The 26,057-nt window shown below is 37.6% G+C and overlaps 1 protein-coding gene across 12 annotated transcripts in view; it reads right to left on the reverse strand.

Moving 5' to 3' along the window:
- DLG2 (discs large MAGUK scaffold protein 2) overlaps positions 1-26,057 on the reverse strand; it is a 986,985-nt gene that overhangs the window by 310,515 nt on the left and 650,413 nt on the right. For 11 of the 12 annotated variants that reach the window (XM_083854323.1, XM_083854322.1, XM_083854321.1 and 8 more), the window contains one exon: positions 10,308-10,432. In XM_083854323.1, the coding sequence (XP_083710449.1) occupies positions 10,308-10,432 (125 nt within the window). Of the gene's footprint in view, positions 1-783; positions 883-10,307; positions 10,433-26,057 lie in introns of those variants that run through there. The other variant, XM_083854318.1, reaches the window with a different exon arrangement.

The following is a 26,057-nucleotide window of genomic DNA, read 5'->3' on the forward strand; positions in this document are numbered from 1 at the left end:
TTTTGTACAGAGTTTATGATCCTACACTTCCCACATTATTCCTTTTAAAATGTCCTCTGCATAATTAGCATCCTCTTCAAACAGAGTTTGGGACTGCAATACACAAACATACGTCAAGATAAAGCGGCTGGGTTGGAAATAAACCAGACACACATGTATAAAAGACAAATCAAAACAATTGTCCAAACATAAAATACCATTTTGCACTTTTCAGACCTGATTCCCACCTCAACTTACTGGAAATGAAGCACAACTTTACTAAAAGCAAAAGATTTGCAGCAGTTGCGGCACAGACACAGGTGCAAAGAGACTTAGGCCAGCAGCTCCACCAGGTAAGCCCTGCAGACACTGCCCAGCCAGCAGCCACAGCCTGAATGCCTGGCCAGACACTGCCCAAATGCCTGTCAGACACTGTCCCGGTCAGCCAGCAGCCCCGGCCAGCCCACAGTTGTGTTTAAATGTCTGTGTTCAATGCCAAGTTTGTGGCAGCAAGGGGATGGCTGAGGATGCAGACAGGGAAGCATGGGCAGGACAGGGCAGGAAGGGGAGGGGGCACACAAAGTGTGGGAGGGATGCTGGGACTGATATGGGCTTCCTAAGGGTTCTCTTAAATGGCCTCAAACTTGTGTCAAACTTCCTTTATTAACTTCTTGCAAGATCTATAGGAACTAATGTTTACTTTTTCTATTCCCCCCTCCCAAAATATTCTCCAACCGTGCATTTCTTCTCCCTCTATATTTCTCATCCAGCTCAATCCTCAGTTTTAGTATCCTTTGCTCTTACCACATGTTTCCATTCCTTTGTCCGTTCTCTAACTCCCACGTTATCCTCAGTCTCTCTGCGTCTCGTCTCCTGCCACTGCCATGAACGATGCTCTCCTTCGGAAACTACTCCTGCTAGCAACCAAAGTGCTGGAACTCCCAGTACATCCAGCCCCTGCTGCAGGCTTGGCACGATCCAGGTGGTTCTGGCAGCCTCTAATGGTGGCCAGAAGGAAAATTGCTGCTCACAGGACAAGGAGTCTTATCTGCCCGTCAACAGCTGAGGCCAGAGTGGAACAGTGGAGAGGTGGAGGATGAGCAGAAGGAGGAGTAGGTAGCTGTGGGGTGTTGTGAGAGGAAGGTGTTGGGATAAAGGAAAGGGAAAGAAAACAAATCTCTGTAAAGCCTGGGATGAATGAGGGCATCAGGAAGCAGCCAAACTCCTCCCAGCTGCAGGGCTGCTTGGCAGGTACTGGAAAGTGCCGCAGGCCAGGCACTGTAGGTGTGGTAGAGGGCAGGGACAGCCCTGACTTACCCTCGGAGCCCTCGGGTCCAGCTGTCCCAGTGCCACAGGGGCTGTGAGGCCCTGAGCCCAGGGAATGGCAGCAGCCTGGGCCAGGCTGTGACCTGTCCAGCCAGGGGACAGCCAAGGTGGTGCTTGGGACTGAGGTGTGCTGTGCCTGCTGAAGGCACTGAACTGCTCAGCTGTTCCTCAATCCAAGTCAAAATCCTCCCAGCTGACACCAGCAGTGTCTGTAGCGCGTTCAGGTTTGTGCAGGAAAACCAGTTACAACAGATAACCCAGGAGGCAATCCCAGGTTCAGGATTTTTACAAGTACTTTTCATCTGGGGCTCTCAAAGGGCTTTGCAAATATGGACTCGTTTTAGCTTCACAACAAGCCCCGTGAGGCAAAGATAATGATCACTCTATCCATTTTACAAATGGGGAAACTTGAGCACAAAAGAAGAAAAGTGTTGCCAAAGATCAGGCCCAGCAAGTTGAGCACAAAACGAAGCAGCACTGCCATCCCTCTGCTTGCACCGACAAGCAGAAAACCCTCCCTCCTGCTTTGGTGTGATTGGAATAGCTATTCCCAACATAGGTGCAGCCTTAAAAAGAATGGAGGAGGAGAAAACACGTTGTTCAAGTTCAGTAAGAAACCCCTCCAGCTTCAGAGCATCAGTACCATTGGGTTGCATACAACACAGCTGCAACTCAGAGTAGAGTATGAATAGGTACCCCACCGTGAAAACACCAAAGCTTGTTGCTTGTGTTGCTATGATTCAGAGTAACACAGAGGATGGCATGACATGAGCCACACACCTAAACAGAGTTCTCCTACATCTCACGAGTTTGATAGGAAAACTCCCATATTCTGGGGGAACCCCTGCTCTAACAGCTGCAATAAAAGTGGAGTAAGAAATGTAACAACAATGAGGTACTGTCAGAAAATATGGCTTGGCTAAAGTCTCAAAGTCCAAATTCTCCATGCAAACCACAGCCAGGAGTTTGGACAGAGTATAAACTGTCTCACCATGTACTAGTGGTTTTGGCTGTCAGAAACAATTCGTTGACCAAGTTTTTTCTTAGAAGTTTTAAAATCATATGTTTGCTGCTTAAAAGAAACTCTTTTTTTTAATGGTCACTAAAGTCAGTTTCTTTTTTCATCTAAAATCTTATTTCCATGTTTTGGGGAAATTGAAAGAAATTTAAAATCCAATAACACCCCAGAGGATTACACCTCAACAGGTGAGACATGAAATATTTTTTCCTTGACTAATACTAGAGTCCACAGAAAGCTGATGATTTCTAAGGTATGCAACCACAGAAAGCTTTTTACTCCTGATAAATTGTCACTGAGCTATTTAAACTCGTAACTGCAGTGTCAGTGCAAACATGTTGATGAAATAATGGATTTGGCTGCATGGTGCTGTTCTGCAACTGCAGCACTCTGGGGCGACTGTAATTCAGGCAGGATGGGTAATAAAGGGAGTCTTTGGAGAGAAACCTGTTAACCAGTTCAGTACCATTGGATGGAATTTCTACTGCAATGGGCATTATGTAAGCTAGAGTCCTAGTATCATGCTAATTCGCTTAAGTGTTAGTCACAAGCAGTGGAATTCAGTTAGTGGAAAACAGCTCACAAATGTACCAGGGAAGGTACTGCTGCTTTGTGTTACAAAAGAAAACTTCCCTAAAAATGTCCAGCACTGATGTCTATAAAGAGGCTCCTGCAATTCACCAGTTTCAAATACCACAATTCAGAGAGGTGCCTTTAATTACTCATTAACTTCTATTCTTTGTGTGACAATTCAGCTGACTAAACATAGTTTTACTCTCCTTGTATATCATATAAGAATTTCTACAGCCTACCACCTTATTTTCAAAATAGGAAAGGTATAATATAAATAATGTTAAATAATACAGTATAAACCAATCCAGAGACACTCTAGGTATCTGCAATACTGAACAAAGAATGCAAATTTCACATAGGAAAAAGAGAGAAAGAAGGATTCAGCCAAAGAAAAATAAAATAGTGCAGGCAACAGAGAACAAAATTATGTGGTCAAATATTCCACTGATGATAAGACACATAAGTTGTTAACTTAAAATGCGAGACACGGTGAGACATGTTCGGCTTTGAAAATAACATTTCAAAATCAGGTTTGGATTTTGTGACCTGCTTTTTTTAATGTAGATTGCCCATGGTAATTCTTTTTTTTCAGTTCCACGTTAGCTCAAAAGAGATACATACAGCTATATAGACAAACAGAGTTAACAAGATCAAACTTCCTAACACAAACCAGGACAGAGTGAACAGTCAATAATTCATGATCTAATTTATGACTGTCTGCAAAGCAAGCATGTTTTGCCTAACAGGGTGAATGCCTCTTTATTAACTTACTGCTAAATTATGTACTGAACTAATAGCATTGTCAGAGGCCTGTAAACAGTGCAGATATGAATCAGTGTTTTGTGGCAGCACCGTAATTATAACAACATCCTGGACAAGCCGTGTGCCACTGCAACGCGCACAGACCTGGTACTGATAGCCTTAGTACAAGATCAGAAGTTAACAGGGACTAAGGCAGCTAATCACAAAGCAGACACACTTCTGTTTTGATATATAAGGATGGTGGAATAAAGCCAGTTCCTAAGCTGCATTAGAGGCACATGACACACTTGTAAAGAAAATGATCTCTCCTGGGAAGGGCTCTGCGAGTTAATCTGAAAAGGCCGATAGCACCATTCTCAATTCAGCTTTTGGCAAGCAATCTAGAACTACAAATGGACACCAATGGGCTATAACTCTGTGCCTGCTGCTGTAAAGATCTGGGCTTCAGACTTTTCCTCAGAGGCAAAGCACAGCACATGGGTGTCCATTATCTAACCAGCTCTCAGGTGGAAACTCACTTTTGGTTCCTCTCCTCCCTTTTTTTTCCTTTGAGTTTCTCAGGTAAACTGCACACACTACCAGTGTTTCTCAATTCCAGTTTTCAAGCTTTGAATAAATAGCATGAAATCACATTTTTTCCTCTCTGTTTCATTTTAGTGAAACACAGACTTATTTAAAAATTTTGATCAGAATGCAATCTTTTTTTTTTTTCCTCCACAAATATCCATGAGAAAGGGTCTTCAAGTTCCTCTCTTGCTACATATATCTAGCTACATTTATAACCTTTGACACTTCACAGCAGGTTAGTTGACAACTGAAGAGAACACCAATCCGATTTGTTTAGAGCCTTTGCTGGTAGGCATTTAACTGAAGCCTTTAAGGCACAGAAATACAAGAGAAGGAATCACTACGCTATTCCAAGCTTTCAGTCTGATTTACCGGATGACTGAAGGCAAGTTATTTTGCTTCTTGTCTCCTGCCATTAGCACATGTGTAATGTTCCTTTCCTCACACCAAATCATTTTGAGAGCTGAGGGTGGGAGGAAAATCCAATGGGGAAAACTGACAGGGTGATAGTAGAACAACACGGCATGCCTAAAAGATGCTGCAGCTTTACAATGCTAAACCCCCTAGCAATCAGTAATTGAAGAAAAGGAAAGATACATTAACTGAGGAAAGATGAACAATGCACAGCCTTAGAATTTTTTAACCTAAAATATTCAGCTAGCTGGGGGTACCAGTGTTGTTTCTGATTAGTCTGCCAAAGGTAACTCTGAACTGATCTGATTTTCTCAACCTGTTTAAGTCCTCCTTACAAATATCCAATCCACACGCTTAAGGAAAAGCAACTGATAGGGTCACAAATGGGAAGAGACTGGAAATCAGTTTCCTAGAATAAAGAAGGAATGAAACAACCACAGGTCTGGGCAGCTAATCAGGGCAATGTGCATCCTCCCAGCCACAACCAATTTCTTCCCTTGGACTCAGCCCTCACATCAACCCTCTCTGCTCTAGAGTACAGCTCAGGCTTCAATACCAAAATAATCTCAGGTACAACACTAACTCTTGAAAGTCAAGCTGAAGACAATCCAAATCTATCTCACAGTCCTGTGAATTAACTCATTCAGATTTCGTCACATATGCAGTAACTGACTTTTGTATCACAGGTTCAGGAAGATTCCCGTGACCAAGTGATTGGTATAAAATGTGAGATTTGAATTCTTGTTCTATACAAGATTTTTTTAATTTACATTTTTAGATCCCAAGACCTTTTAAAACTCTTGTTTTCAAACTTGTCTTTTCAAGAAGGAGATGTGTATTTTTGATAGCAATACATAAGGAACCGTCTCATTCCTGTAGGGCGAGAAAGCTTTTTGAGAAAATTATCTCCACCATAAAATCAAATTTAGACTGTGAGAAACTATAATCAGCAAGAGTGATTCTTGACTAAAAATAGTTTTTATTTATGACTGTTAAAAATGTATTAATATTTTGTGAGTCTGTGCTCTTTTAAACTTGATCATAATTGAAAGCTTTGTGTTACTCTTTTAGTTGTTTTTTTCCCCCAATCAAGTTCTGTCACTAAGCTGTGTTTCTAGTTCCATAAGCTGATCACTCTTGTTCTCACAGAATGGTGAATGGTTTTTAGATGTGTTGCCTTTTAGAAGCCAGAGGTTCACTTAGGATCGATAAGCCAAAAGAAGTAACTACTGGATATTGTATTGAAGTTCTTTGCTTTATGTAGGCAATTGAAACAAACACTTTTTTTTTTTTTCTCTGACAAAGGCAAATAAAACAAAAAAAGGCACTGAGTCATAATTACTAGAATTCTCTTTCTTCCAGAGAATAAAAGAACTCTAAATTCAGAGCTTCTTTATTAAAAAAGTAGATGTTTGCCCATGGACAACACACATGAATGAGACAGAAGCAGAAGTTTTTATGCATCAAAAGTCTTAAAAGATCAAACTGTTGAGAGAAATTCTCCTTCCACTCAGTGGGAATGACTGCTACTTTAAGAAGGTTTATATTCTGTCTATCCCTGGCTTGAAACTCGAATCTTCAGAGATATATGGCATGAAGCATTCAGAGAAAAAATAATCTCTAATTAGTTCCAAGGTTATTATAGTCACATTTAGCTAAATAATTAAATCTAAAATAGTTCTTAAAATTCCATAAAATGATATATTTTATATTATTTACTAAATATGAAATTATTTTCTGTATATTATATGGACTTAATAAAAGATTCCACAGCTTTATTTTGCAAGATAAGGAGTTAGTGTACTGACCTAAATGTCTTCTAAAATTTGAGTTGTGCAGTTTGATGGTTCTTGTACTAGTTCTACAAGTCAGGGCATTTCAGGGAGAGTAGTACGGAAACATATCCATTAGTACTTCCCTGGGGAGAGCACTGGAGGGGGTGCTGATCACTTCTCTCTGGTGACCAGCAATAGGACACGAGGAAAAGGAACGAAGCTGGTCTGGGGAAATTCAGACTAGACATGAGGAAAAGATTCTGCACTCAGACTTTGGTCCATCCCTGGAAGAGGCTTCCCAGCAAAGTGATTGTGGCACAACACCTGGCAGAGCTCAAGGAGCATCTGGACAATGCTCTCAGTCACATGGTTTAATTTTAGTAGTAGTCCTGAAATAAGCAGGGAGCTGGACTCAATTATCCTTATGGGTGGGTTCCTTCCAGCTTGAGATATCCTGTGGTTCTGTGCTTCTCTGATTTTTGAAAGTTCAGGAAGTTTGTCAAAAAAGGGAACTTTTCATTAAGATGAGTGAAGTCTAAAGTAGCTGATAATTATTGCTATTTTTTTAAGAGATATGGGTCATGAAGTGATACAAACCTGCACTATGCATTGTACCTACTGTCAATAAAAGTATGGTTCTCCACTAAAGGAAAACCCCAGGAATTTAATCACTTTTGTTTCAGTCTTGCACACAGATTTTATTCACAAGAGTAATCTGCAGATTTGGAGAACAATTCAGGCTGAAAGGGAACTTTGGAGGTCATTTAATCCAATCTCCTGCCCAAACCAGGACCAATTTTAAAGTTCAATCATATACAGCCTAGGAATTCATCCAGATGAATTTTGAACCTCTTGGAGAAGAGAGATGCCATAATCTCATGGACTCACCAGTTACATTAAAGAGATCTTTTCTGTCCTCAGACACAACCGGAATTTTCCTTATTGCAACATGTGACTGTTGCCTCCAGTCCTTTCTTTGTGCATCTCTGCTCACCTTGATGCTGGTCTTCAGTGCTGCCAGAGTACACTGCTGGCTCAGGCCAAATTAAAGAATCACACTGTCATTTAAGTTGGAAAACACCTCTTGAAATCCCATTGTCAAACACTCTCTGCTGAAGCAAGTTTACTTGCTTCAGGTTGGCCAGGAACATGTTTAGTCAGGTTTTAAATGTCTCCAAGGATGGACACTCCACAACTTCTTGGAGTTACCTGTGCCCAGTAACCCTTACCACAAAAAAGAGTCTCCTCACGATAAGATGAAATTTCAGGTGCTTCTTGTCCATTGCTTCTTGCTCTGTCACTGGACATTACTGATAAAAGTCTGGCCTCTTTATCTTCTCTCCCTCCCATCAGGTGTTTATACCTGATATTTATGTACTTATAACTATACATGTACCGCTGGAGAGGTATACCTTCCCAGCTGCAGCAGGCTGCATTTATTTTTGTTGGACTTTTGTGAAACTTCAGTTGACCTACTCCTCCCCTCTCAACCCATACATTCATGTAAAATATCCCCAGGGGTCTAGAGCACAAAGTCAATTTCTTACAGGTCGCTTTCATAGTCTTGCTGTTTGAAGAACTTCCCTCAGCTAAGTTAGATCAAAGGGACATCATGTAAAATGCAGTGGAAGTGATTTTACAAGCTTTTATGATTAAAACCAGACAGTAGATACAGAAGCCAGTTCAGACAGCCCACACTGATATATAATGTAGAGTATCTGCAGGCAGAGTGTGAAAGAAAAGCAGACAAAAAGAGTATGTATTTCTTCAGTCTATAAACACCAATCTCTCATCCTCAGGTAATTGAAAATTGGACTTTTGCTAAGAAACCTATGTTTATGCTACTGTTGTTACTGTTGTTACTCCATGTTGCTAAGCTTTTGTCCCTATAGAGTGGCCCCAGCTGATAAATTCTCTGTTATGAAAAATTAATTTTCGTGTAAGTCAGCAAAGACTGCTCCAGGACATGGCCCTTCAGTGGTATATCAGTAATGACCACTGATAACTACATTTTCAGATGTTTCTAAAAAGTGACTTTGCAGCAAAAGGAAACCCATTTGCCAGATAAAACAAGGAAAGAAGGAATCTTTCTAAAATCTGAGACTAGGAAGAATGACTATGCCAAATGTATGCTTAAAACATTATATAAGTCCTGATAATAAGGTAATTATACTTGTACTGCCAAACTTTTATTACAAAACACATGTCTAATCTTAAAACAGATTAATGGATTGCCTTAGTATGTTACTTTTTGTGGGTTTAGATGGTCTTTCCAAGATGTTTACAACACAGACATAATCATGAGTTACATCTACAGTAGCTATTTAATACAGGGATGAGTTATGAAATATTTGTTTTTTTACAAAGATAGCAAAATACTGCAATTGCTTCTGTCTTCTTAATAGCTTTAACTAAAGATGTTTTCATATGTAATTAAAAATTCTACTAAAAAGATACCATTGGTTTTTGCAAGGAATTCTTTCTTTTTAGTAGTAGAAAGGTAGTTTCAGATTTAAGACCCCTTTATGTCGTTCAGCATGTCTAATTCTATAGCATGATTTCCAAATACTGCTGTTTCTTCATGCTGTGTTTTCCATGAAGCTCATCTGGCCCAATGCAGACATTTACAGTACATATCAATACAGCTGGACTAGGCAAAGAATCTCCTTTTCATTTGAGTCACCAAAGAAAATACAGGCTCTTTTATTCTTCAGTTCTATTTTAGGCATTGACTTTAGGATGAAATGAATCACAACCTAGAAATGCTTAGGTTTTTCTTTACTATTAGGATTTTACTCACAAAGTTACATGGTATTTGTCTCATTCCTTTTATCTGCAATCTTAGGTAAAACTAAATTCTGCAGGCACTGCCAACCACCATGACTCTCATGACTATCATAGCAAAAAAGAAGGAAGCATTTCCAAAATAAAATTATTAATGTAACACAAGAAATCTTCAAAACTTGCTCTTTAAACTGGCCAACCCCCCTTACTTTTAGCTTTGAAATAAAGGAAAAGGATTCAGGAAAAATGTTGCACCTGGTACATTCTCTGAATTTTAAACCATCTGATTTTGGCAAAGGCTCTCAGAGCCGATTTCAGTGCTGAGACCATGAAAGCATCAGAATTTTAGTCCCATTTTCTCTAGTTAAATTGGCTTTTTGGTGCATTAGCAGGCTGTGCAACCAACAGTAAGGTGGGAGCCTCTGTGATGGAAGCCCTTCTGCATTCAGTCCATAATGAAAGACAAGCGCAAGCACTTCTGTGGTTCCTCTTTTTTAAGGGAGATGCTGCCATGTATTTGAGAACCCCATCAAGAGATCTGTATGGTTGTTTCAGGATCTAAAGCAACAGACCACTCTGGAGATGACTCAGAACATACAGCACCAGCCATCACATCCTCATGGAACAAAATAATGTTTGGAAACAGCAGTAAACACATCTCACTACTGCAGCCAAATAACAGGAAGCATCTACAAATAGCTATAATTATTTAGCAATGGCTTTGTAGTTTGGAAAGTCTTGATAGCCTAATGTATGAGACCAATGTGTAGTTCTTCAGCCATGAACACACAAAGCCAGGCAGAGAAGACTTGCATGCTGATATTCAGGTTTCCTCCTGCTGTCCCCATCTTACCTTTTAAACTAAAATAAGTACCTGGTACTAAGAAGGAGGTGGCACCATCAAATGCCCGCTATTATACAGGATTTAACTACCCTTATTCAGTTGCTCTAAGCTCCTTCAATCAGCTGTCTTAGCAGAAAGGAGACTCCAGTCATGTCATTTACTTCCCCTTACCCCCTGAAAGACCCAGCTGGCATATGGCTCTCACAGAACAATTATAATAATTATGCATTTTATTGCCAAATACACATAGCAAGTTTGCTTTTACCTGAGTCTTCCATCCTCTGCTGCAGCTCCTCCTGGTATAATTTTAGTAATGAATATCCCAGGATCATCCCCAATATGTGGGTTATCTGTTCCTCCAGCAATACTGAACCCCAGGCCAGAATTTCCCTGGAAAAAAAGTAAAAAGTAAATCCATCACTTAGATGCTGGATTTCTACAGAATTCATTTGCACTGCATGAACAAAATATCCTTCCTTTTAAAGAAAACAATTTATTTGGCAACTCTATACTTGAACGTAAGTGACTCAGTCAGAAAAAATTAATTGTCAGTTAAAGAACAGAGGTTGTGAAGAAAAAGATTTCCTGGAGTTAATGACAGAGTTAATGGATACTCCTACAGAAACAGGATTTGACCTAAATATGTTTTCAAAAGCAAGTCACATAAATTAGCATCTGAACTCCAATATTAATTCATCCAAGTCAATGAGAGCTAGAGGCTAAAAACATTTCAGAGCTTTGAAAAATAGCTTTCAAAATGACTGTCATTTATAAACAGAAACAGTGAAAAACATTTAACTCTGAAGTATTTTACTACACTAGTTTCTGTTGACACTAGTTTCTGTTGAAAACTGTCATGCTTTAAAAAACAAACAAAAAATCCACAAAACCAGAATACTTCTTTCATCCTGCTGATCTGCTAGGATAAAATGTTTGAAAGACATTGTAACTCTACTCAATAGTTTCACTTACTGTTTCTGCTATTTGTGAGAATATCATGAAAGAGATATAGATACGTACACACATATATACTCTTGCAAATTAAGTCACCCTTTTTTCACACACACTTCAAAACCACAATTATAATTCTTTTTAAAAAGAATAAAAGCCTTAAGTACATGTTTAGGCTGTTTTTTTTTTTTTTTTTTTTTTTTTTTTTTTTTTTTTTTTTTCTCCTGTGGGAATTAACTTTTTTTCCAAGGGATTGTTTCTTATTTATAGAAAGGCAGATGCAGGTTTAAGAACCCCCTGTGCACAGGGAGTATTGTAAAATTCAATGCGATACTTGATTCGTTAAGGGCCTCTCAGCCAAAAGTATTTTCACAGTTAGGTATTTAGACTTACCACACTGCTATAACTACATATATATTGCAGAATATGTACTGCAAATTTGGGGCATTAAAATACTTTTCTTTCACCAGCTTCTCAGACTATTTAGAGTTTGCTTCTTTTACTGCTATTTGTGGTCAGGTATCTAGCTTTGTACTAGTGAGAAAAGTTATTAATAAAAATGGTGCCTCCATACATTTTTTTCTAAATAATTTAAATCAAATGTCACTTCTGCATTTTTCAACTGTACTTCAGTGCATTCAATGTGATGCATTTTGTGTGTGAAAGCCTACGTGTTGCCTGCCTGCAGCCTGTCAGATTCTGAATGCTGCTATCAGTATTCTGCATTCACAAGAGATGCAGTTCTCATTACCCAAGAGACGTACATGCAGTGTGCAGCTCTGCTATCAGCATATAATTGTGAACTAATTTATAATCCAAGGAAATGGATTGAGGACTGCACGTATTGTAATGCTTCTCAGCCAGCTATAATATGGAAATCATTACAGTACTGAAACACTCTGTAAGTATTTTCTGTAGTTAGCAAACACCTCCAGGCCAGAATTATAAATCTTTGATTTAATCTCCCTTTCATCATTGGGATCATCTCAGATTCATGTTATTCTCCCAATATTTTACACATACAGCACATTTTACAGTAACATGTACTTTCTAAATACTTCAAGAGTATTTTCCTAAAATCCTTTCTGTATGTCACATTATTAATTAAGCTAACTGTCCAATACATAGGAGAGGAAAAAAAGACTACTTTTATATCAGGAAGCCTGGAAAAAAAAACCAAAAAAAAACCCCCTAAAACATCAGTAAAACCAAAGATAAATTTCTAGAAATTTTGAGTACTACTTGATGTGCAATCAAAAAAATCCCAACCAACCTCTAACTTCAAGGAGATTTAAAAAAAATATGCAATAATTTTTGTTTCTGAAAAGAGGTAGATTTACAAATCCCAAGACCTAGTTTTGATAGGGAAAGGCAAAGAGGAGGGTAACAAGGACAAATCTGGGCATAGTTATTAGCACAAGACACACACAGTTACACCATAATTTAAAAAAAATGTGTCTGAAGAGCTTTAAAAAACTATCAAAGCTTGCCTGTTATGTGGGGTGTGCTTAGTTGTTATAGTTCATCATATAAAATGCATTTGATTTTTTGGAGTAAATAATTTCAGCACTCTTTTCCTCCTACTGTATCTTTTTCCATTAACATTTTGGAGCTAAAAAATGCTACGGCAACGCTGGCTGTAAGCAGTGATGTGGTAACACTGCTACACGCTTCTCGGGAGAATTAGTGCTATCCTTGACATTTATCCATAAATGTGCATCTGTTACACTGCAAGACTGTTCTAATTCTGCCCCTTAGGAGCAACCTTTTAAAAGCACGGGGTAGCACTCTTCACTGGCACTTCTCTATCCAGCAAATTTAAAGCAATTATTCTGGCTGCAGTCCTTGACTTGATCAACAGGATCTACAAGCTGTCAGGCACGAGCTGCCTCGACAAATATGTACATCCCTGCAATGTTTTACTGCACCAGAAACTTGCTGCAAAAGTTAAGAGCAATTACACTTCTTTTTCCCCACTATGGCTTACAAAGGGTCTGCCTCGCCTACATGGAAAAACCTTTGTACCTCAGATCAAAGCCAACATGGCTAAAAGCATAGCTACAATCACTCACGGCTTTTTGAGAGCCTTGGTTTGAAAAATAATGCAGTAGGAACATTTTGGTTAAAAGCTGCTGTATTTCAGTTCTGACCAGCAATACTGACGTGCAGATCTCTCCTTGTGACTCGTGCTTCTCTCCATGCTCTGCTTTTAGTATGCAGGTTCACCAGGAAAGCGTATTCTTGCTGTACTAAAATCTCATTGCCCTTGTCAAGCTGTAATTCCAAGTTCCAGTAAGTACTGTTTACTACCACAATGCTTCCTGAACATTTCCACAAGGCTTGGTTCCTCACCCTTTAGTTTTTGCACCTCCTTTGTCCCCATTCCAGGAAAAAAAAAAAAAAAAGCGCATGGTAATTATCTTCACAGCTTTTCTTGGCATATCTGTCTCCCTCCCATTTCATGTTAACCAATGAAAATGCCACCCCGCAGCCTGAAACAACTGAACCATCACTTAGCCATGGCATTTTCCAAGGTGGAACATTCATGCTTTTTCTCATGCTGATTCATGTTTGGGAGTGGTTCGCCATATATATCTGTCAAGTTAATGTACTGTATTCTTTCTACTCCAAGCCTTCCATCTCTTGGATGCTTACAAAGCAAGTTAACAGTGAGCTCAGAGGCCTGGTGAAAATGCAGATAAATACTTAATGAGAACTAATAGGAGCTGATACAGAGGAGAAAAAGTCTTCCTCTTTTGGAGTACTCCACTGATACTTAATTGAGATTCATATTTAGGCTTAAATATGCTTGCCTATTCCATTTCAGGATCCTTCAGCAGAAGAAATCTGTGCAAAAAATCCCAACACACATAAGGGATAAAAGAAGTCTGAACAAGCCTCAGACCTACAAACTTTTAATGGTATTGCTCAAACAGCACATCCAAATATATATATACACACACATATATATATATACACACACATATATATACAAACATAATTCTATGATCCTATATAAGCGTTCATATCCAAATTATTTTGTTTTCAAATCTTATTAGTTAAATTATCTCTTGACCTAAATCTTTCCATCGCTTTGTCCGAGCTCTCAGTTTCTACTGCTATAAAAACCTCATATAATTAGTTACTGACTACGCAAGGAAGATTTGCATAAAATTGCACAGCAATAGATGGATGAATGTACTTTTTAATTGTTAGTTTAGTTTCTTACTACCTTCCCCACCTTTTATTGCAAGGCTCCAGTCATTGCACACAGACTGACAAAAAGCTTAGCATAACGCAACATGCCCAGTTTGGTTTAAACAAAATACTGCCTGAGTTTCCTCCTATTCATGCTGGATAGTTTATGCTTCTCAGGGATTTACCACCAAGCTCAAATTTGTCTCTTGGCTCAGCTTTACTTTTCAAACACAGAAAATCAGGCCAAACTACCACATCAAAACAATTTCTTGCAGTCCAGCCCCTGAGGCCGCCTTCCTGCTCTCCTGTGAAGGGAAGGTCAGCACTTCATCTTGAGGTTTACTACACCTGCCTGCCTCCTTTATGGCTTTCTCAAATGGGGCTTTGCACGCCACAAGGACCATCTGAATTCTTTATAGCTCAGCCGAAGCAGAGAAGAGGCCTGGCTGTATTTCTCTTGGCCCTGGGGTGGCGGACAACCTCTGGCAGCCACACAGCATGACTGCAGATGACTGGTGTTACACCTTCTTCCAGCACTGAAACACAGCGCGTGGGGACAGAATAAAATGACAGATTATTCACATGCCAGGCAAAGAAAATAAAACTTGTAAGTTGTGGCCAGTTCGAATCTCTTCCCTCAAGACTGTAATACTTACTAATAAGGATCACAAAAATAACTAAGAAGCCCCAGCAGGTACCGGTTTTGGGTAGCCAGAAGGCCTTGAGAGCTATCCTTCTTTTTGCTCAGCCTTCCATCTTGTGTTCTCCTTTTACACAACTCTATGAGCAGCCATATATCAGGCTGCAACTTCAGGAGGCTGTAGAGTTTTAATTTTGTCAGTAACTGACAGAAGTGCTCTACATTGACTTCTATAGGAACAGAGTTTATAGCTGACCGTAAGAGCTATTGAAGTCATTTTCCCATGACATTCCAGCTCACCATGGATGGTAGCCTTCACTACGATTCTACTGATTATTTTGTCCTTATTCTGTCTCATTTGTCTCTTTTTTTCTGCTCAAGGGCTGCATTTGCCTTAGAAGAAAGTTTGACTAAAGTAATTCAGTCTTTAACAAAATCATGGAATAATGTAAATCCAAGAAGCAGAAAGAATATCAGAAATGTGTATCAGGAGCAGACGGAGTACTTCCCTGAGAAAGAGATTGTATTTTACAACACAAGTAATTTGTATTTTACCGTATTAAACAGGCTTACCACAATCACACGGAAATTGTTCTCCATTTTAATGTCTTTTTAATTCTGATCAATAAGGTGACAGCAGAAGTCACACAGATCTTTTTGAGTGAGTTAATTACTTCTGTGCACCTAAAATAATTTATCATAATCTTTTGAAGTCACATGATTTTGAAAATCTCTAGCATTCAAGTAAGAAAAAAAAAAAAAAATAGTTGAACTTCACAGAATTCTGTTAACTATTGCTGCAACCTCCCCCTGACATTGCAGCATACCAGGAAGCCTGATATGTTTCAGAGTCCATCAGTCAGTGAAAAGTCTAAGACAGAAGGTGTAACTGTATTTCCCAAAATGTTTTCTAGAGGTTGGAAGCTGTTTCAGGCGACAACACAGACTCCCAAAATCTCTATTACTGAATGATATTTGTGTTTAATTTTTTTTCCTCTCCACTGTTTTTTTTTTCCCGCTGCTGATTTTTTTTTTTTTTTTTTTTTTTTTTTTTCTGTAGACTTCCTACATCTACTCTGGTGTTCACAGCCAATTTTGTGGAATGCTTTTCTCTTTCAAATCTTTTACAGATTACTTTAAAGTATGAATTGCTGCCTAAACTTGCAGGTTTGGTCAGAGCAAGTTTAGTCAAGAGAATGTTCACAGATTGATATCTGATTCATCCCTAGTTTCCTAAAGACATGTGATATTTTTTATTGTCTTCCATTATTACAGTTGTTAAAGACCCTGTCAACTTTCTTACTGGTGCTCCTTAAAAAGTTGTCTGTTGCATTTTACAATGGGAATTATCCTTCAACTTTTTAAGAGCATTCATGATCTGTAGGTTCAGAAAATCCTAAATTTTCTTGAGTCTAAGCAATGTTGGTTTTATCTTGTTTATGGAAAATTTCAAAATTCTTAGATACAAAGGTAAGCTACATCCTGTGAAGGAAGCGTTTGCTTGGCATTCATTCATCAGAATTTCTTAATTTCACATGCATGCATCATAATGCTAAAGCTTTTCAGCTTTGGCTACTACAGTCATGGCACTTTCTCACTCTGTAAGTAAGGCCCACTTTTCTGATATGGTGTTGGTTTTGAAATTATGGTCTTTTTTTTTTTTTTAAGTTATTTATTTGGTTTTGCTTTTCAAGTCTTCTAATGTAGCATGTTCCTTTAAAAAAATGCTGCTGCAAGAAATCTTAATTCGTAAACTACTGTTGAGTTTATTCTGGGTGGTGGAAAAACATCCCCTTCCACTACGAAACATACTGTGAGACACTTTCATTTGAAACTTGCTTTATACATTTTAGGAATTTTAATAATTTTGTACTAATTTTTCATTTTCACATCTCTGCTTAAGTGAAGTCATCGCTTCCTTTTAAAAAGTAAAATATAAAACCAATACTTGTTTTCTGCAGATATTAAAAACAGCCTGAACTACTCAGCAAATTTTTATTATGTCCAAAATGAATCCCTCACAGAGCAATTTTAATAACAAAAGCTGTTTTATAGAACACCAGTATCTGAATCTTGGCTAAGATTGTTACCCTCTTTGGCTTAGGATTCTTGCCTCAGGATACTTCCATTTCAGATGAAAAAGACAACACCTTCTCCCATGAGACAAAATACCAACCCAAACAAAAAAAAACGACAAAACCCCAAAGCTCCTTCCAAAAATCATATTCACTCGTTCTACAAGACCAGGTTTCTCCAAGAAGTACTAGACAGCATGAGGAAGTGAAACCTGAGAATGAGACTGAGAATGAGAAACTTAGAAAATTGGTGAATTTTTTTTTTTTTTTTTTTTTTTTGAAAGGGACAGGAGAAAAAAAAATACAAAGTACTGTGGGCAAGAGAGTGAATCAAGTAATGTAGTCTACAAATGTGACAAAAGATTGACAACTCTGCCTCTAATTGGCATGGGAGGATTAGATATGGATCAGGATTTGCTGCGGCTTTGAAAGAGTCTTTGAAAGACTTTCCCTTTTTCTCTGTCCTAAGGCAGATAAGGTTACTTAGTTTGGCACCTAAGATACTTATAAGGAGGAAATACCTCTAGATGTACACCAAGCTGAAAAAGGATGATCATATGAGATCTGAGTATTCCTGCAGACTTTGTTCAGTAAGATTTTTCTCCACAAAGTACTTCTTACCTAACAGATACAGCTCTCCTCTATTCACTTGACAGTGAATCTATACAGGATTTTTTTCTACTTTTCACTCGGCCATGCTTAGATTAACACCACATATATAGTGGGGGTGTTACCTGTCACTCAACAATGCCCAGTTCAACAGCACACAGCCACATTACAAACAACAGCTTAACACCTCAATGCTTCATCCCACTGAAACAAATAGGTGATTTTATCATATGCAACGTACTTTCATCCAATTCAGGATTTTGATAGGAAATGTTTGTTAAATCCACCTACTCAAGGTACTAAGATCTTTAAGATGGGATTCTGCTCTGCAATTCTTTCACAATCTGGCATTTATACCAGCGTTGGTTTTTATGTTCTCATGAAAGAGTGATACACGCTAAATAACCAAACCATTTTCTGCCACACAGTGTGTGACTTTTTGCCGTCTCCCACTCTAACACAAATCCTGACACATCTGTTTTAGACTTCAATCATTCCACCAACGTTTTCAGGTATCTACACATGCTGTACTGTATTGTACTTCTCCTCTCCAGTGTTTTGTCCAAAGCCTCAGTTTCAAAAGCCTAAACGTAAAAGCTGCATTTATGTCTCATTCAGAGAACAAGAACATTTGCATATATATCAGAGTACTGTTGAACTCTTTTTTACTTCCAAATCTACTCAAGAGTAACATAATTCATGAAATTCTCACTTCTCCCACGTACACTGGCACACTCCCTAAAGCCAGAGTTTTGAGACTCCTTAGTTATATCATGCTCCATATGGTACAGATTTTCATCTCTCACGATGCCATTTGTTTTCAAGCCCCTTATCAGGTTCAGCACACTCATTACAAAGCCACAATACACTTGACTACAACTGCTTCATACACTTAACTCTCACTTGATATCTGTAGAATGCTACTGTTCTCTCAATGCTGCACAGACCAAGTATGGCATTCAAAAAAGACTTATTTCAAAAAAATGATCCAAGGGATTTTATTTTTCATAATACACATGAAATCTACAACACTGTAGAACAGCATATCTAGACAACTTCTAAAGTGAAGCAACTCATGAAAATGCGATGGTGTGTCCTCTGCTTTTACACAGCTTGAAGCAAAAGAACAGATGTGAATTCTCTCCAAGTTGGGTTTTCACTATTTTATCTCTATTAAGCTCATATTAACAACCTCTGAGCTGTGACAGACATGTATGACTAGTTTTTTTCTTCAGTGTGTTTCGTCTCCTTCCAGATATTTGTAGGAATTGTCTTTTCCAGCATTATGGGACCATATGACCTTGTCTGTTCTATCTCAGACTGAGAAGCGGAACAACATATGTCCTCCTTTAGTTGGCTACAGTGATAGCAAGCAAATGTTCCAAAAAGCAGTCTAATGAGTATGTGAGAAGTACTATGCGAGAAAACTAAATATTCAAAATTGTTCATCATAAAATTAGAGCAGGGAAATGCTGGTCCTGGGGAGTGAAAAGTTTCACTTCACCTGGGGGGAAAAATTATTTTATAATAGATAGATATATACAAATATGCGTCTATCTTTCTTTGTCGTGTGGTGTCACTCCAGGCTGCTGTAGACTTACCATCAGCCAGACCTGAGAGCTTTCTGAGCTCCCAGGGCTACACAAAAGAAAGTGAAATAGTCAGACCAAGGAAAGGAAAGCACTCACTAAGTGATAATAGCAACTTGACATAAGGGGGGTGAGGAAGAACAGGAGAGAGTAAAACACTAAAAAGAATTGAAAAAACAGCAAAGCTTCTTCAAGTAGCAAGCTACTTATAAAACTTTGACAGGATCATCACTGAAACTTTCACAATGCAATTATCTGCAAAAACTGAGGAAATTAAGACGCGTTTAAATCTAACTCTATGACAGAAGTAGACAGTCACATCTTGTACAAGGACTTAGGAAACAGAGACCTGATTTTACTGAAGCCATGGAAACCAACGGGATTTCAGCACATAGTGGTAGCAATTAAAAGGAAAGAAGTGAACTCCTGCTGCTGACTTCAGTTCCTCTCTAATGATGACACCTCTCATCCCCTTCTGCTGACAATTCAGCACTATGAAAACCCCAATGGATGTCTTGAGATTATGTGGAAACTCCTTGGTTAAACTGGCTTGTAGCTCTAAGTCTTTGTGTTGAAAAACTGCTGCATGCCTAAATGGGTTTATTTTGACAGGCTGCATGATCACTACAGCACTGCTGTGCAAAGCACTTAAGGGAATTTGAGACCCCCGAAGTATCACAAGTGCTGGAATAAACCCAAGTTCTAAGCTGTCTAAGCTATTGTTCTTTTCCATTTGACTGTCATATTCACAGATATGAAATGAGTGTATTTAGTTGTTCTTGCAGTTTGATTGGTGGGGCTCTTTTAGCATCATTTAACATATTTCAACAATTTCTTGGGTAATATTTCTTTACTGAAATAAATACATGCTTAATCATTCAGGTGAAAACTCTGAAATGTTTACATCCATTGTAAGTTTTTGATAATATTTTTTTTTCCAGCTCTTACTTAATCTCACATCAAAGCATGAGTAAAATTCCTCATTTGTTGCCTTATTCAAAATCATGATCTTCAGGGCACGTACTTCAAAATAAAAAGGTAAACTATCAACGAACTAAAAGGCCCCTAGGGCTTAGACTTTCAAGCACAAATCCTAGAGGCAAATAACTGAGTGTTCCCGCTGTTGCATCATTTACCTTTGCAACACTGCACTACTCCAGTGGCTAAGCATGAAGAGCTTAGCATTACTTCTCTTTTAATGTAAATTAAAGCAAGCTTTTAAAACACATTCATATGCTGAATAACACTCAAGACTTCTCTTTCAGGCATTTCCCATAATACTCAATTATAGATTTTATTGAGAAGAAATACAAAGAAGGATAAATAAAATGCAATTCATTCATTTTCATAGACACACATCTAAATATAATTTTCAATAATTTTCTGGCGACCCTATTTTATTGTACCATTTAATTTCAGTGTCCATTTTTTCCCTTTTCTTAGTAAACCTGACTGACTATGACCCTGAGCAATCTAAAGCAGCTTCAAAGCTGTCTGTTTCTGAAAAAGAGCCTGGACAAAATGACCTCCACAGAATCCTTCCAAACTGAATTATTCTCTGCTTTTATGAAACACAAGTGTCACAAATATAAAACATGTTTCAAAATCTGCTGCCAGCCTAGGAATAGTTCAGTCACTAAGAACTTCCCTTCTTAATTTTATCTTAACAAAAACATGATACTGAATTTTTTTGTGTATATACATATACATGTTTCCAGAAAAATTCATTTTCCAAGATTTATAACTGCACATTATTAGGTGCAGAGATTTTTTTACATGATCTCTATAAATATCAGATGAAGCTCATGGCTAAAACTGCACCTTGTATAACTTTCACACAGTTCTTTGGAACTAAACAAACCAACTTTGTCAAATGAGAAATGCACAATTTTTTACACTAGAAAAATCAATCCTACAAGTGTCCTTCTAGGGGAAAGAAGTGAAGAGCAATCTTTAACCAGGTACATGTTTGCCAAAGTCAAGTAAAACATTCCTTAGGCAATATTTTCCTGTCTTTCTAGAATCCAGTCAAGATTCTGTTCCTTTACCTACGTCAACACTTGTCAAATATTTGTTTCTATTCCTAATGCACTAAGCACATTTAAAAAACAGTACACACAACAATGATGTGCAACAGATCTAGACTACCATATCCCAAAGCAGTCATCTAATAACATACAATATCAGATTTTTTTTCTTTTTTAAATTCAAATAAATTTTAAAGTTCCCATGCCCTATTTCTTGTAAGTGTCATGGTAATGAATCATATTGAGTCATATTAAAAGTACCTAGGATAAGTTAATAGTAATTTTCAAGTTTAGTAACATTATTTTAAAGGTGTTTGTCAGTGATTCACTGGCAGAGAATAATGGTCTTGTGATTCATGGAAAAAAAGAAAGTTCTTTCCTCTCCAGCTGTACAGATGCCACTTTTGAGTTTTTAGAAGCAGTAGGAACGCAGGCTGGGAAAGAGACAAGCTGAGCCAAATTTCGTACCAGAAGAAGGGAGGTTAGACTAGAAATTACCAATGCACAGTTTTTAAGAAGAAAGGCAAAAGTCAACAAAGTTTCACTTTATCTCAGACTCTCCATGGAAAGACCACAGTCGGAGATGCCTCTGGGTCAAACACAGATGTGGCTCACTCACAGATAAGCATATTTAAGTACAGTAACAACTTTGATGAGCAGAATTTTCAAAAGAATAAACCTATTCCTATTGATGTCTGATAGAAATGCCACCTATTTCAAAAGAAACAGACAGGTTATAGGTAAACATTTTCTGAAAATCCATCCTTTTATCTTAGTCCCCAACACCTCAGACCTAGTTCTCTTAGTATTGGCTTAGTATTGTTTTTGTCACTTAAGACCCATTGTGTTGGTTCATTTTAGGCGGTATCAGAAATAAAGCTGAGATTTCTGTTATTGGCAGCATGAAAAAAAAATAAAAAATAAGAAACTCCAGTTTCTACTGTGTTCCTGGAACATATTCCATATATCACCCAGACAGCAAACGAACAATGCAAACTAAAACCTAGAAAAAAATAACTCTTCAGGGAGTGAAAAGAACTGACTCTGTGAGTATACTTCAGCAATGTGAATGGGTTTGAAATTTTACTTATAAAATAGTCACAGAAAATAAGCAGTATGTTCCTGACACTATAGCCTCTCATGCTAACTTTTCAACATCTGAAAAATTTACATAAAGAAGCAATTTCAGCTCAAAAGAGAATTATTACTAACTCAGCATTTCTAAGCACCCCTAGCAGTGAAAATATCCCTTTCCCTCTTTGCTTTACTCATGAACATGCATATTAACTATTGCTACTTCAAGACTTGTTAATGCCTGTGTCCTCCTCCTAAAGGGGAGGGAATTCTCATATCCCCTTCAGAGCTAGAGGAATAGTAGCAGGTTTTGAAGCATGGCACTGAATATTACCAGCATACTAAAACCCTAAGGAATAACACCCCTAAAATCCTGATTTTTAACATTAGCAGACTATATGGAGCTGCAAGAATGAGGAAAGAATCTTATCTTCTTTTGGATGATTGTGCTTCTTTTGTAAAAAATAGGTGTAATCCATTTTACCTGTCTTTTAAAACATGTTCCATAGAACATTTTCAATTAGGGTAAGCACACCACATACCCTCTCTCTATACTGTATAGAAAGAGACACTTCTGCATTGCAATTCATCAACATGCAAATTGGCACAAGTCAAAATGTTTCACATACATTTATCAGTTGCAATCAACCCTCATTTAATAGTTTCTTAGTCCTGGAATGCAATTTGTGCTCTAAAATGAGAGAGAAAATTGAGGTAAGAAAGGGTTTTAAAAAGCAAGAAAGAGAGAGAATGAGATCAGAATAAGCAGCAGGTCGGTGATGAGGAACTCATCTGTGCTGCAAAACCTGAACCAAACTACTGCTCTGAACAGGCACCACTGGGGTTTACATTTCAAAGGAGTGCCCTAATCACTAGGCACACTATCTTTGATCTAATGAATATATAATTGTATATTCAAAGTAGAACAGGTCCAACAGGAGAAAGACACACCTGAGTAAAAGTAGGCATTCATCACAGACAAATCCCTGTTACAGATCAGGCAGAGGAGGCATGTCAATCCCATTTTCCCACACCCTGGATAAGTATTCTTATGATGATTGTGAATATTCTTCTTTCCATTTTACATATTTCCCCTAAGAAAACTTGTGAAAGAGAAAACTTCTACCAGAGTGAAGTAGAGGTGGGGAAAAAAAAAAACAACAAAAACAACTCAATAAAAAACAACAAAACAAAACAAAAAACAACCCCCCCCCCCAAAAAAACCAAAACAAAACAACAACAAAAAAAAAAACAACCAAAAACAAACAAACAAACAAAAAAAAACACCCAAAAAACCCCAAAACCCACACCTCAAAAAAGTTGGCGATGAATGTTCTGCATGCAGCTGTTACCCTGCCATCTGTTATATACAGCCAAAGGTAGAAATAATTAGGAGAAACCACTGCTGGTACCTTGGCTTGTTTTTCTCAGGATTCTTTCTGGAAATTCACTACAGAGATAGTAGGTATTGTCCCAAAATGTTTAACACAAGGAATCTGTACTATTTTCATTAACACATATTAAATATTTATTTTCTTTTGTTTTTAGGTTTGTTGAAAATCCTATTCAAAGCACAAGCAGGGCAATTTTAAACATTATGCATCTCCCTGTTCCCATGATATGCAGCAAGGTAATCTGAAGTTAAACATACATTAATGCATATGCCTTTTCCACAGTACATTGTCATAACACTTCCTAAAATCCACAAAATTTATTCAGAATCAGAATTTTATTTTACATGCCTAAGTCTACTTGTACAAATATACTGCTAATAATGGCAAACTCCTTAAAAAACAAAGGGAGGAACTGAATTTTCCAGCTGAAATAAGATTTTTCATTAAAATCCAATAGCTAGAAAATAAATTACACACAGCCATTGCATTGTAAGCCACTTCTTAACAAATATATGTGAAGGGTAGAACTCCATAAAAAAAAAAGATACTATTTTTAGTATCTATTAAGGCTTTTCATTATCTCCAAAGGGCTATCCAAAAAATAAAAAAATCCATGCAGAAGTTAAAGATGGACTTTTTTTATGGAGAAACTCGTGGGATACATGTAATCAAAGGGATCTCACCACTGAACAGTACACTTGAAAGAGGAAGCCTGTGGGATGTACTGTCACAGTGATGATGTAAGACATGAACAAAATCTGTTATGCATATGCTTGTTTTATGCCAAAGCTGACACCATTGGAAGGGGTTAGATTCTGAATAAAGGTGAAAATCAGTGAGTTAAGAAACAGCTTTCCACCTGCCAAATGAAATGGCTGGTAAAGGCTAATCTTAAGAGGGAAAAACTTTAAAAAGATATTTGTTTTGTTGGTAATCAGATGGTGTGGAATGCATCAACAGGAAAGAGGGGATGACTGTTCTACGTGCAGCAATCCATTTCAATGGCTGCCTCAGCTTTCTCTATAAAGCAGTGTGACTCTTTTAACAATACCTGAAATGTTTCAGTGCACAGTGGGTATTTTCAAAATTTCAATTAAATAATGGAAAATGCTTTATATTTGGAAAATTTTTGAGATGTCTGGAAATACAGTGGGTGTGTATGTGTAAATAAAACATATCTTGATGCTTTTTTCTTGATTCCTTTTAAATTTAGGTGAGATATTTGCCAATACAGCTGTATCAATTTACAAACTCTTAATCCATATGATATTTCCCTCCAGCATTGATTTCCATAGCCCCCTGCAGCCAATTCCATAGAAATTTATAAGGTTTAAAATTTTCTCTCCTAGAACACAGAGTTTGCACAAGAGGACAATGGCACACAATGATGTGTAAGTATTAGCCTGTCCCCTTCAAGATTCAGATGTGTTCAAGAATCAGAAACACATCATGGGCTTTGTCTATTCTGAATTATTACAATTCTGTGTTTCAGTACAAAGGGGATAATAGATTTCAATGCTTTTACTGATTTAACACTTTTAAGCCACAGAAATATAGAATCAGAAAAAGAAATTATTTTATAATTATGTAGCTAAACAGAGAGAATAAATTCTAATTCCAATTAATCCTTCAGTTCAGTGAGACAGAAATGTAGTTAATCAGTGCAGAATTAATTTACAAAAATAATAATATGCCACAATATGCATTACAAGTAATGTAACAAGTGGCTTCACGGAAATTCTTTGTAGAATTCAAGATATGCTATTGAAACAACAAATGAAAAAAACAGTATGAGGATTTGGAATAATATCAGAGAAACTTCTGAAGCTTTTGAAACCAAATTAAAAATGTTGCATGTGACTCCAGTAGACAAGGATCCAACCTGTGCCTCAAGCAACTGTTAGATCTGTGCCAAAAGCTGCAACATGATACTGAGATTTAAGAGATATTATTTTACATGGAAATTAATATTACCCCACACAAACAGAATGCTTGGGCACTTAAGTAAAAAATATTTGACTTGACCCTTTCTAGAAAGCCTGACTTTAAATAGGACCCATCTTTGAGCCTACACCACCAGCACCATCTATGGTGCCAACACCATAGAGAGAACAGAACATGTTGCATGTCTGGCATGACTATCCATCCTCTGTTCTCCCAAAGTGTTCAATACACATTTAGAGACAAGATGCTTAAAGAGCTTTGTTTCATTTAAATTCAAATATTTCTGTAGTAGTTGTTTTAAATAACTTTTAAAAAATTATTTCCAAGTCAAATTTAACAGTAATGAATAAAGAGCACTTTGGTGAAACAGAGCAAGCATGTGACTAACCACTTACTTCACTGAGGAATGCCTTTTTAAAATTTACTGACTTACAAGAACAAATTAAAATCTCACTGTCACCCTGACTTCACACAATTTTTTTGTAATTAATAGGAATTTTTTTTAAATGCCATC

Source organism: Zosterops lateralis, assembly GCF_965231275.1.
Source record: "Zosterops lateralis genome assembly, chromosome: 2".
In the NCBI taxonomy this organism is placed as follows: Eukaryota; Metazoa; Chordata; class Aves; order Passeriformes; family Zosteropidae; genus Zosterops; species Zosterops lateralis.